General features: G+C 44.5%; 1 protein-coding gene across 1 annotated transcript; it reads right to left on the bottom strand.

Annotated features, from left to right (window-relative positions):
* Positions 1-380: 380 nt before the first annotated feature.
* Positions 381-11,067, bottom strand: dhx34 (DEAH (Asp-Glu-Ala-His) box polypeptide 34). The gene is made up of 16 exons (XM_071516495.1): positions 10,175-11,067; positions 9,359-9,670; positions 8,625-8,879; positions 8,406-8,508; positions 7,840-8,057; positions 7,545-7,719; positions 6,591-6,784; positions 6,038-6,139; positions 5,676-5,939; positions 4,947-5,120; positions 4,373-4,449; positions 3,655-3,796; positions 3,240-3,506; positions 2,308-2,499; positions 1,381-1,525; positions 381-629 (listed from the first exon to the last, which is right to left on the bottom strand). The coding sequence occupies exons 1-16, from the start codon at positions 10,874-10,876 to the stop codon at positions 487-489; spliced, it is 3,465 nt and encodes a 1,154-aa protein (XP_071372596.1). The 5' UTR covers positions 10,877-11,067; the 3' UTR covers positions 381-486.
* Between the last annotated feature and the right edge of the window lie 267 nt (positions 11,068-11,334).

Here is an 11,334-nt window from a genome sequence, read left to right as displayed (position 1 = left end):
GTTCTTTCCAGGAAACGTCCTAAGAAATGAACAGTTCCCTTCTAGGAAAATAAAGCGTTACCAAAAGGAAATCATCACCTGAAGAGGATCCAGTCTATAAACGTGTTTTGTTACTTACTGGCCTTTGAAAAATACCGTAACTTGTTTTCATTTTGTACTATCAATTACTTTGGAAGAGTAGGTGTCACTTTTTTCCCTTTTTTTTTTCGTAATGAGCCTCTTCACATGTAGTAATGCACTGAAAGAACTGTACAGAGGGCAAATAGCAAAATACATCCAACGACCATTAGGGGGAAGTAATAACACTCATAGCCCTCCTGAAGTACACACAGGAAGTAGAACAGTAACACAAAAATTACCTAAAAAATGTTTTATTCCAGCAAAAGGTTAAAGTTGGTCACACATGACTGACTTGATGAGGACTTTTTCCTCGACAGAGCAGAGACAGACGGGGATCATCCGCTGTGTTTCAGGCGGTCTGGTCCGTTAGTTGGCAGAACACATGTGCTGCCTTTTATGTTTGAGGATCTCAGTGGAGGTGAGCGTCAGGTCTTCGGCACAGACGTCACAGTGATACACTCTGGTGAGACTGGACACTGACGAGGAGCTTGGCTTGTCACTCTCCGGCTCTGGAAACCAACACACACACACACACACACCTTTTGTTATCTCAAGTTGAATACAATGTGAATACAATGTGTTCTTTCAAAACTAATGGCACAAAGTATAACATCAGCTGCTAAATGCGTGCGAGTAACCAAACAGAAAAATGATATCTTAAAATATAAGACAGGTATCATCCAGGTTTGGGGCCATTCATGAATTGAATAGAGAATGGATAGTAAATTCCAATGCAATTCCTGGAGTTGGGATTGGAATTGGAATGTCACCCAGTTCTATGGAAACAGAATTGGAATTGAATTGGAATGGCAGGAAACAGAATAGAATTCTATTAAATTCCATGAAATTCCACTTCTAAGAGAGTTTGTCTCGACTCGCTAAACATTAGAAATCAAACATTATGAATCAGATAAAAGACAGTTAAACAAATCAAATGCATTCAATCATAATGTATGTATTACATTTACATGTGATGCATCAAATACCACCTGAAAGGAACCTGTAACATTTTATGATATTCAGTATTGATAATATACAGTATAACACTGCTTGTAATCTCAGATGTGGTAAGAAAAAACAAAAAAAACATGGAATTTCACAGAAGTTCATTGCATTAAATTCAACTTGCTGAAGTTCCAATTCAATTCCAATTCTGTTTCCTGTAGGTTTTTTCAAATTCATTCATGAGTTCATGAATGAAATGACCCCTGAACCCTGGTATCAACCTGAGGAGAAAGGAGGACAGAGGGAGTTCCTCACCTGCTTCCAGCTGCTGCTGTTCCCCTGGCGGCCTGCAGGAGGCCTCGTGCTGCATGCGCTCCAGAGGAGTCAGAGGCATGTAGAGGTCGCAGTGTGGACAGCTCCAGAACGAGCGCAAACACTCGCTGTACAGGTCCTTCGAGTCCTGCAAAACATACAGCGCAAAGACAAGAACTGATGAAACGTAATAATATTTCTGTCATGTTTGGTCATCGGTCCATTTTCAGTTCAATGATTTCAGGGAGTGAAATTGAAGGGTTTCATTCCAATATTATATATATACTGTATATATATATATCCATTTAGGAAAAAAACATGTTATCTGATGCTCTTTGCTAGAAATAACAAACCTAGAGATGATTACATTCTCTCATGATACTGTTTGAGAGAGACAGCTAGTAACAACATTTCATAGGGAATGTTAGTAGGTACCCAATTTTTCAAAATGTTCTTGTTTTGGAATAAAACTCTTCAATTGTATTTTTTATTTTAACCTTTATTTATCCAGGGAAAGTCAACTGAGCATGCTTGCTCTTTTCCAGTGACACCCTGCTTCACATTCATACATTACCACACAAATTCACACCTGATCTGTCCAGTACAACCACAGTATCTTACTGTTGGCCACTGTGAACCGCCCAATGAAACCCCAGATCTCTACTGTTGGCCGCTGAGCGGCTCTGCTGGAGCAGTTAGAGGTGAAGCGCGTCTGTTTTCCATTAAGTAAATGTAATGGGAAAAGGCCTATATAATATTTAAATATGAGAAAATATAACATTTTGTGAACGTTTTGGCATTTATTGTTAAACAGGTATATGTTATGGTATGGAGATTTACCTAACAAGGTGAAAAAATCATTTTCTGTCCCATTGTGACTTTAAGGCTTCAAAATACTTTGAGAGATTTGATACAAGCAGACAGACTCACAGCCAGACAGTTGTAGGTGAAGAAGCTGGCGACGCGCAGGCCTCCTTTAATGGGATCTGGCTCGGCCTCGGCTCCTGGAAACAGCGGGTTCAGGTTTGGAGCTTTGGTCTCAGGAAGCTCCAGTTCAGGTTGAGGGCCGATGTACAGGTTCTGGGTCTGGAAGGCAGTGAGCCGCCGCAGGCTGTAACTGACCTGAGAGGGAAGGGAAGGAGCTCACTAAGGCTTTCTCTGTGCTTCATGAAGTACACGGCAACAACACATTACCTTAGACAGTTAAAACACAGACAGTCACAGACACTCCTACACCTGATGCAAGTAAGTTTTATTCAATGTTTTACACTTGATTTCATTTCCTGCATTACAGTTATTTATGGATTTTACTGTTGTTCTACTGTTTTCCAAATAAGAAAACAAGTCTTGCACACTGCCTTAACTTGCAAGAAATACAAAATTCCCCAAAAAATTATGTAAACGTTTCAGTCTATTAGACCTTCCTCAGGGATTTTCCACCATCTTGTTTCCACCAAGTTGTTTCTTGGCTTATTTTAGCTAGCTTATCTTATTTTTTGTTTTTTTTGGTGAGAAGTTTTTAAAAGCAATTAAGGATTTTCTTTTATCTCACCTGCATGGATTATTAATTGCATCTATTTTAGGTTTTTTAATGTCATATTTTCTCACTTTTTTCACTCTGGCCCTATATTTTATCACTGTGCAAATAAATGTATTAAACAAAACTTACTGAAGGACCAACATTTAAACAACCGCTTCAAGATACTAATGATCACTGACCCTGTATCTTCATCAGTTTTAACCTTGAAACAACTGTTAAAAGAGTCTTTAAAGTACGGAACAGAATTATTATTTGCATCGAGGGTGTGCAAGTGTATACGTGTGTGCAGCTTCTTGTGTGTCAGTTGTGTCTCCAGCAGTACCTCAGTGTAGAGCAGGAAGCGGACCAGGCCTTCGCTCAGCTTCTCCGTCTCTCTGCGGGGCGGGCCCGGTCCTGCCGCTCCCCCGGCCGGGCCCCGCCCCAGCTGGGCCAGCAGGAAGCGCTCCCAGTCGGCCCTGAGGGTGAGAGCGGTGGACAGCACCTTCAGAGCCCCCTCGGCGTCCCGCAGCTCCAGCTCCAGCCAGCCGTCCACCACCAGACGGGTGCAGTCGGCGTTACAGTCCACGGAGTTCGCTACCAGCAGCAGAGCCTGGGGAGTGCATGGGGAACACACAGGGAATTAACATGATGCTATCCTGACTGATTTGACTTGATAATCACTGGGTCATATGAGTTCACTGTCACTGAGCAGTTGGTGGATGGGAACGGGGACATGTCCCACATCTGGTTGTACTAACTTGCAGTGCTGGGACCCGCACACAGTTGGACAAATAGGGCTTGTTGGTCTCCAACAGAGTGACGAAGGCTAGCAGCTGGTGTCTGCTGCTATCCCTCCTTTCTGGAGCTGCAGGCAGATTAGAGACAGACAGGGAGAGAGAGAAAGACACAAGAAGAGAGAGACAGATAGATAGAGAGAGAGAGATGGAGGGAGACACTCATACAGAGAGAGAGAGAGAGACAGAGAGAGATATGAAAGAGAAGATCAGAGACAGAAACAGAGACAGATAAAACAGCTGTGGATCAGAGGGGCGGAGGATTACTGAAATCACACTGTGTTATTGAGGGGGCTTAAAGGTGCTATGTGTAGCATTTCAACATCAATAAATCATCACCACATTAATTCTGAGACATTAGTATGATTAACTGTAAACAAACTGGCACCAGCTTCTCTGGATTGCTTTACAGATGAGGGCGCAGTTCCTGCAGTGCAAACAGGGCATGCAGCAACATCCTCTTTGCGACAGGAGGGTTTATGGGAAATGTAGTCTTAATTTGGAGAAACACTAGCATTAACAATACCACTGGTGTGAGATAGAGGCTAACAACTGGTCTCATTTGTTTATGATAATTATACCCACGTATCATGATGAATTTGACAATGATATATTGATGTTTAAGAACGCTACACGTGGTGACAGGGGTTTACCCATCTCTCTGGTCTCATCCTCAGGAACTTGTAGCACCTCTGGGTCACTGGCGAACACACTGGTCGGGTGGATCACCACTCCTTGCTTATTCCTTGTATGGAACACCTACACAACGTAAAATCACAAAGTAGACACTATTAGTTGATGACCATTGCATCTTCAAAGACAACACACAGGCGTGCACTAACACACACAGAGTCACAGACACATATACACACACACAGCAGCTATGTTCCCGTCAAACTGTCTTGCAAATTTTAAACAAATTTGAAATGTCATAAAATGCCATTTGGAGCTGCTAACGTGCAAAGTTTCCTAGTGCAACTTTAATGCAGAACGTGGCTTCATCAAAAAAATACATTCATGAGCAAAATAGAAAGAATCATTCACCCTACACCATTATTTATTCGACAAATGTGTTTCCATCATTATTTATTGCATAATTTCTTTGCTGACAAGTTTGGCACCTCAAGTGAGCGTAAAAACTTGTTTACCATACTGAGGACATTTTTACCAGAATTTGCCACTTCCTCTCAGTCATTCTACTCTGATGCCTCATAGTTCAGATATGAAGAGTGTCTGGTGCGGCTGGGAGGTCTGACCTGCTCTGAGTCCTTGCGTGTGGAGTTGTGTTCATCGGGCAGAGCCAGCTGAGGGTAGAGGCCTCGGCAGAGCAGCAGCTTCAGCAGAGCCTGCTGGCGGGACGACAGGTCCTGACTGATGTTGGCCGCCTCCTGCAGCTCCGACACGTTGTGCCGCAACTTGAACTTCACCTCCTGTCGCAGAACAAACCGTACCACAGAGTAAGGACACACAAGCATCCACTCCTATATACAGAGTGTAAAGATACCTAGCCTCTCGATATGTGCCATTTTCCCTTAATCTCTTTGTAGAGGATAGAACGTCCCGTCAAACTTTACATTGCCAGTTCTGGCAGTTTAATGCTGCCTTCCCCATCTGGACACATGCATTCCTCACAGGACATGACTTAAGACCCTTTTCTAAATCATTAGAGTCCACTGTTAATTTGGCAAACATAAGATCCACCAAACAGCACATACCACTATAAGTTTCAACTTTTAAAGCTGAGTTGCACTGCTCTCTGCAGCACATCATGGTTTTGGTGGAAGAAGATTGTACTCCTAATCTTGCTTTCTTGCCATGCTCTATCCACTGGGCAACACAGGACATACACATTTCAACATATAATGTAAATATGTAGGTTTGTTTGGGTGTGTACAACGTTGCTTGTGAGGTCTAAGGCTGCTTTGTAGATCAAGTATTAAGGTTGAATTTCCATCTTCCTCTGAGCTGCTCTGTTCTGAGTTCACCTGTATGTCCATGTTCTGTCCTGTGCCGTCCTTCTCCTTCTTGCCTCTGCCCGTTTCCTCTGCATCTGAGCCCGAGGAGAACTCTCCCTCCTGGCCCTCCTCCAGCCTCAGGACTTTACGTCTGCTGCCCTCTTGCTGCTCATGGTCTCTCTTCAGCTGGTGCAGCTTCCTCCTCTCTGTCAGCCTCTCTCTGCGCTGCCTGCGGTCTCCACCAGAGGGAGCGCTGAGCTCTGATTCCAGCAGGCCATGGCTCTTCAGCAAGTCCTGTTGGCCAGAGGCGAAATACATATTTTAAGAAACAGTCTTCATGAGGGACACATACTTAAAGAGTTTGTCAGATGTTGCAGGTTTCATTAGCCCACCTTGAACTGTCTGCGCAGGTTGACCATCTCATAGAGCCGCTGCTCCTCCAGGCCTCTCCTCCTGCACCACTTCCTCGAGCCTCCACCTCTCTCTCCCTTCACCTGAGGAGGTCAACACTCAACAGCATGAGCAAATACATACAATGAGGAGCATCTTACATTTTCAGCTCTAACAATGTTAGCTGTATTCACGAGTGTCAGACAGGGCTGGGCAGTAAGTCAATCTTATCATTTATCATCTTTTAATAGAATCATATTATGATAAATTAATGATATCCAATTATCGTTATATGCAATTCCATTGTCTAAATTAATGATAAAAAGCAAATACTAACTGAAATCTCTCACAATTTTTTTTATCATACTTTATAAGTTTAATGAGATGAACATCAATTTGACTATTTAACGCGATTTTGCATGTTAGCAGATATTGTTATATATCGATATTGAAATACATTTATTAGCGTGATATTAATGTCCATATGGCCCAGCCCTAGTCTCAAAGTTGTTTTGGACATCGGATGACCATTGTTGCATTGTTTTCCCAGCTCACCTCCACCCAGGCATTGAAGGTGTTGAGCAGGGTGAAGGGGTCTCCATGGTTGCTGTGCAGGGGCTGGCGGGCGGTGGCACAGTCTGGGTTGTGCTGTGCGCTGCGCAGGAAGGGCGACTGGACGCTCAGGGCTGCTGCTACTGTCAACACCGGCTCCACCAGGTTAAACAGAGAGCCCAGCACCAGCATCTTCCCTGAGCGCACACAAACACACACACACACACACACACACACACACGTTAAACTGGATCTAAAGGTGTTGTAGCATTTGTAAACATCAATATATCAAATGTCATATGTCAAATTAAGTGTGATATTTTGGTATAATTACTGTAAACAAAGGTGGATCAAGACTATTTTAACTTACTTAATTTTCCCTCTCATTTTGTGCATCTTCATGTTGTCGTACCATTTCCCACCATGTTGTGTTCTGTTGTCATTAAGATTCTGCCATCTAATTCAGGTGTGTCTTTGCCGGCCATCTTTTATATCTTTACTGTTTGTTAGCTTTGAGGTGAGATATTTTAATAAGCCTGTAAGTGTTTCTTTACTTCACCTGCACATATTAGTAATTTAACCCTTTGACCTGCAACTGTAGCACCTTAACCAGTGTAATTTTGAAAATGTCAGAGTACAGTGGTGAGACACAACAGTTTCGTAAAAGTCCAATCAGTGATGCCTGACATATTGTATGAGGGAGAGATGAATTAAGAATGTGGCGCCCCCCTTGGCCTAATCAGTGTAATTTTGAAAATGGCAAAATGCACTGGTGATTAGCACTCAGGATCTCAGAGGTCAAAATCTGATTATCGGCGTCTGAGATATCACGATATCACGTGTGAGACGAACAGACAAACCAATCTACAGTCCCCCCAATTTCACTGAGTGGGACAATTAACTAAAAACTTGTTAAATAAACAAACTAAAACCTGATTTTAGTTTAGGAGACCTTACCTATGACTACATCCACAGGCAGCTGTGCCAGCAAGCTCCCGATAGATGTCAGCTCACTACGACTATCTAGCGCCCCCTGTTGTTTCAGATAAGTCACTGCGGTCTGGATACTAGCAGCTGGAGGTGGATCAATAAAGACAAAAGAAAGCGGATCTCCAAGGGACATGCTCTTCATCTGCAGGAACAAAAAAGGCATAAATCAACTTACATTCTTATAATTATGTGTTAAACTATATTTGCTGATGAAGGAGAAATGATAAATAAGCTTTGTGGTGTTTACTGGGTGTCACAGTACCTGGAGAACGAGGGAGTCCAGAGCCACTCTGTGGATTTCAGGGACGGGATAAGGGGCGAAGGCATCGTAGTCTGACTCGGCGTAGAGGCGGTAACACACGCCGGGACCCGTCCGACCGGCTCGGCCCTTCCTCTGCTCTGAGCTGGCTCGGCTGATCCAGAACTCCTGCAGGCGCTGCATCTTGGCCTTGGGATCAAAACTCATTTCCTTTACCTTTCCTGAAAGAAAATAATACATATAACGACACAATCCAACGACTTGGTTATTGTTCCATTACAGGGCGATATAGTATGGGGAACACTGCACGTTCTTTGGCTCGACCACCCTGTTAACTCTGGGTTAACCCTGCAAAGTGGGTTCCAAAGTGGGTTATCCCCGATTTAGCAAACCCTGCTCCAAGAAAGGATTAGCCTCAGTCTTTCTGGCTCATCCCTAGAAAATCAAGTAAACCCTGAGCTAACTGTTGCCAGTGTGAAACAGAGTTAAGCTAACCTAGGGCTGAGTGTTGAGTCAGGTTTTAAGGATAACCCCAGGCTGCGAAAAAGCTTAGCATCTTAGTTCCTTACCCGAGTCAGCAACAAATCGGACTCCATCGATGGTAACTGAAGTCTCTGCAATATTTGTGGAGATGATGCACTTTCTTACCCCGGGAGGAGCAATGTCAAACACCTGAGGAATAATATGACGATACACAATTAGAACCGATAAACTATATCTTAAATATCCGTTGCAAAAGTTATGTGCCTGTTTGAATTGAAACAAATGTGAAACAAATATGACTGTGCCTTGTCCTGCTGGGCTAGAGAGAGGGTGCTGTGCAGCGGCAGCACTATCCAGCGCTGGGTGTGTGTGCCGTAGATCTGACAGGCCTCCTGGATGGTGGAGATCTCCGCCACGCCGCTGAGGAAGAGCAGCAGGTCGCCCCGCTCCTCTGGGGGGTAGCGCTGGTCGATGCCCTGCAGGATACGCAGGTACGGTCTGGGATCCAGCTTCTCAGTGCGAGAGGCCTGCTCCTCCGGGGGAATGGGCTGGTATATCACCTTAGTGGGGGGAAACAGGTAAGAAAAAGAGTGAAGATGCCTCAAGATTATGCTTAATAATTCTCTCAAGGCCTGGAATCACTGGAAATGTAGCTCTAGGGATGGGACGATATATCAAAAATCAATATATCCCAATACAAAACTGTGAGAATGCGTAGTGTGGTCAGAAAAATAAATCGTAACATATTTTATTCTGCTGTAGTAATCACAAATGAGACAGCTTGCCCATCACAGTTTCACAAGCTCTCCATCCATATATTATTTGCACTTAGTAATGACATTTTTCCATTGTTGTTTACATTCTAGCGAGCCCAGAAATAAACATAATTCTGCAGTCAGACTTTGTTGTCATTGAACTTTTATTTATTACATCATATTGTGGTTGTATTGAATCATGAACCCCATATCGTGTATCGAATCGTATCCTGAGACGAGCATATCGTCCCGTCCCTCTGTCGCTCTGCCTGTTTCCTGCTCACCTGTATAGGAAACAGCCGGCCCGGTACCTGCAGCACAGGAGCGCTGTTAAAATAGTTGGAGAAGAGTTTGATGTTGATGGTGGCCGACATGAGGATCAGACGCAGGTCCGGACGGCCGGCCAGCAGGGAGCGCAGCACGCCGAGCAGGAAGTCGCAGTGGAGGTGCCTCTCGTGCACCTCGTCCACGATCAGGACCTGGTACTGGGCCAGCGCTCCGTCCTGCTGGATCTGCCGCAGCAGCAGCCCCTCGGTCAGGAACAGCAGCTTGGTGGCAGGGGTGCGGGTCGTCTCGAAGCGGATCTGGTATCCCACCTGCAAATCAGAACTGCAGTTTGAGCTGTACAGCAGATTTTTCAAACATGTACTGGACACATTTATAATCTGGATACAGTGAAAAATTTATAAACCCCTTGCACTACTGAAAAATGTCTTTGGGTGCAGGAAAACCGTTGCAAAATATTGATTCTATTGATAGTATTGATTGAAAAAGTTCCTCTATTTTAAATTTATTTTAAAATTAAGAAACTTTTTCTACAGTCTCTAGAGTCACCAGTCTCTAGAAAAAGTTCCTTTATTTTCTTATTTTCCATGAGATAAAAAGTTGCTCCTAAACTTTTCATCTCATGTAAAATAAAAGGAACTTTTTCTAGAGACTTGATGTCCGGCAACAATCAATACTTTGCAACATCTATAATCTAGCCAGTGCTTAAACAAAGCGAAGAGGCTATATTTGGAAATGCACAATAAAAACCATGTGAACGCTGTTTCTTATCCACACAATCAAAACAATTATTATTTATTATTTCATCACTGCACCTTTGAGCCGTACTGATTGAGACTCTCGAAGCTGACCCTCTTGGCAAGCGATATACAGGCAATCCTGCGAGGCTGAGTGCAGGCGATGTGACTGAAGCCAGAGGACAGGAGGTACTGGGGAACCTGGGTGGACTTCCCACAGCCGGTGTCCCCTGCCACCACCACCACAGGGTGCCGCCGCACCAGCTCCACTATCCGGTCGCGGTACTGGAAGATGGGCAGGTTCTTCTGCTCCCGGCGGAGCTTGGCCAGCTTCCCAAAACTCTGTCTCTGGCTGAAGTCCAGGAAGTGCAAGAGAGCCAGGCGGCAGTCCGTGATCTCCTGTTTACCCGGTCCCGAGGAGCTCTGCCGGTGTCTGTGCTCTGATTTCCCCAGGCGCTCCTCCACGTCCCGGGTGCACACAGACACATTAATCCGGTAGCGGGCATCATACTCTTTAGGAAGGCCGAGATCTACCCCTCCAGTCTGTCTCCTCTCTTTCCCCTCATCCCTGTCTTCCTTTCTGCTGGCCCCGGACACAGACATGTCCTTCTTCGTTTTGAACCTCTGGAAGCGATCAAAGAAAGCCCAGAAGTCAGTGTGTTCAGTGCTGCCGGCCTGGATATAGTCATGCTTGCGGAAGAAGACCTCGTCCAGCTGAGCTCGGCACTGCGGGCTGTCCCAGTCCCAGCTTCTGCTCTCTCTCCTCCGGTCTGAAGCCATATTTACACCCCCAACCCCACCAAGCTGGAGGCTAAAGTCAGTTAGACTTATATCTTTTTAAATAGCTGCACATAAGCCAACTTTTATTCACCGATTATGTGAGAAACCCGCATGTCCGGAGCTGTCTGGCTTCGCAAACCACACGGACAACTTCGGTAACTTACTGACTAGCTAACAGCGTCCCATTCATTTCAAACCTTAACCTTATGTTTTGCATTTATCCTTCCAACCAAAGTACAAGTCCTTAACATAGCTGCGAATGGCTATCTCTGAGTTGATGTGACAATGTAGTGTGAGTGAAAAATAACTTCTAAACCAAAATAATACAAATACCGTCACAGCTTATGTGGAGTGGAGCGTAGCGGAACAATAATATGGTGGGACCATTTCCCGGTCCGTTCCCCTAAAAATTCCCCGAAAACACAGCCGTTACAAGAAAGATATTCGGTCCGTAATTC

The sequence above is a fragment of the Centroberyx affinis genome, unplaced genomic scaffold (genome assembly GCF_046629955.1).
Source record: "Centroberyx affinis isolate AG114_WGS23_722 - 3 ecotype Tasmania unplaced genomic scaffold, CSIRO-AGI_Caff_v1 ptg000406l_1, whole genome shotgun sequence".
Taxonomy (NCBI): Eukaryota; Metazoa; Chordata; class Actinopteri; order Beryciformes; family Berycidae; genus Centroberyx; species Centroberyx affinis.
This window is presented reverse-complemented; position numbering and strand designations above follow the sequence as displayed.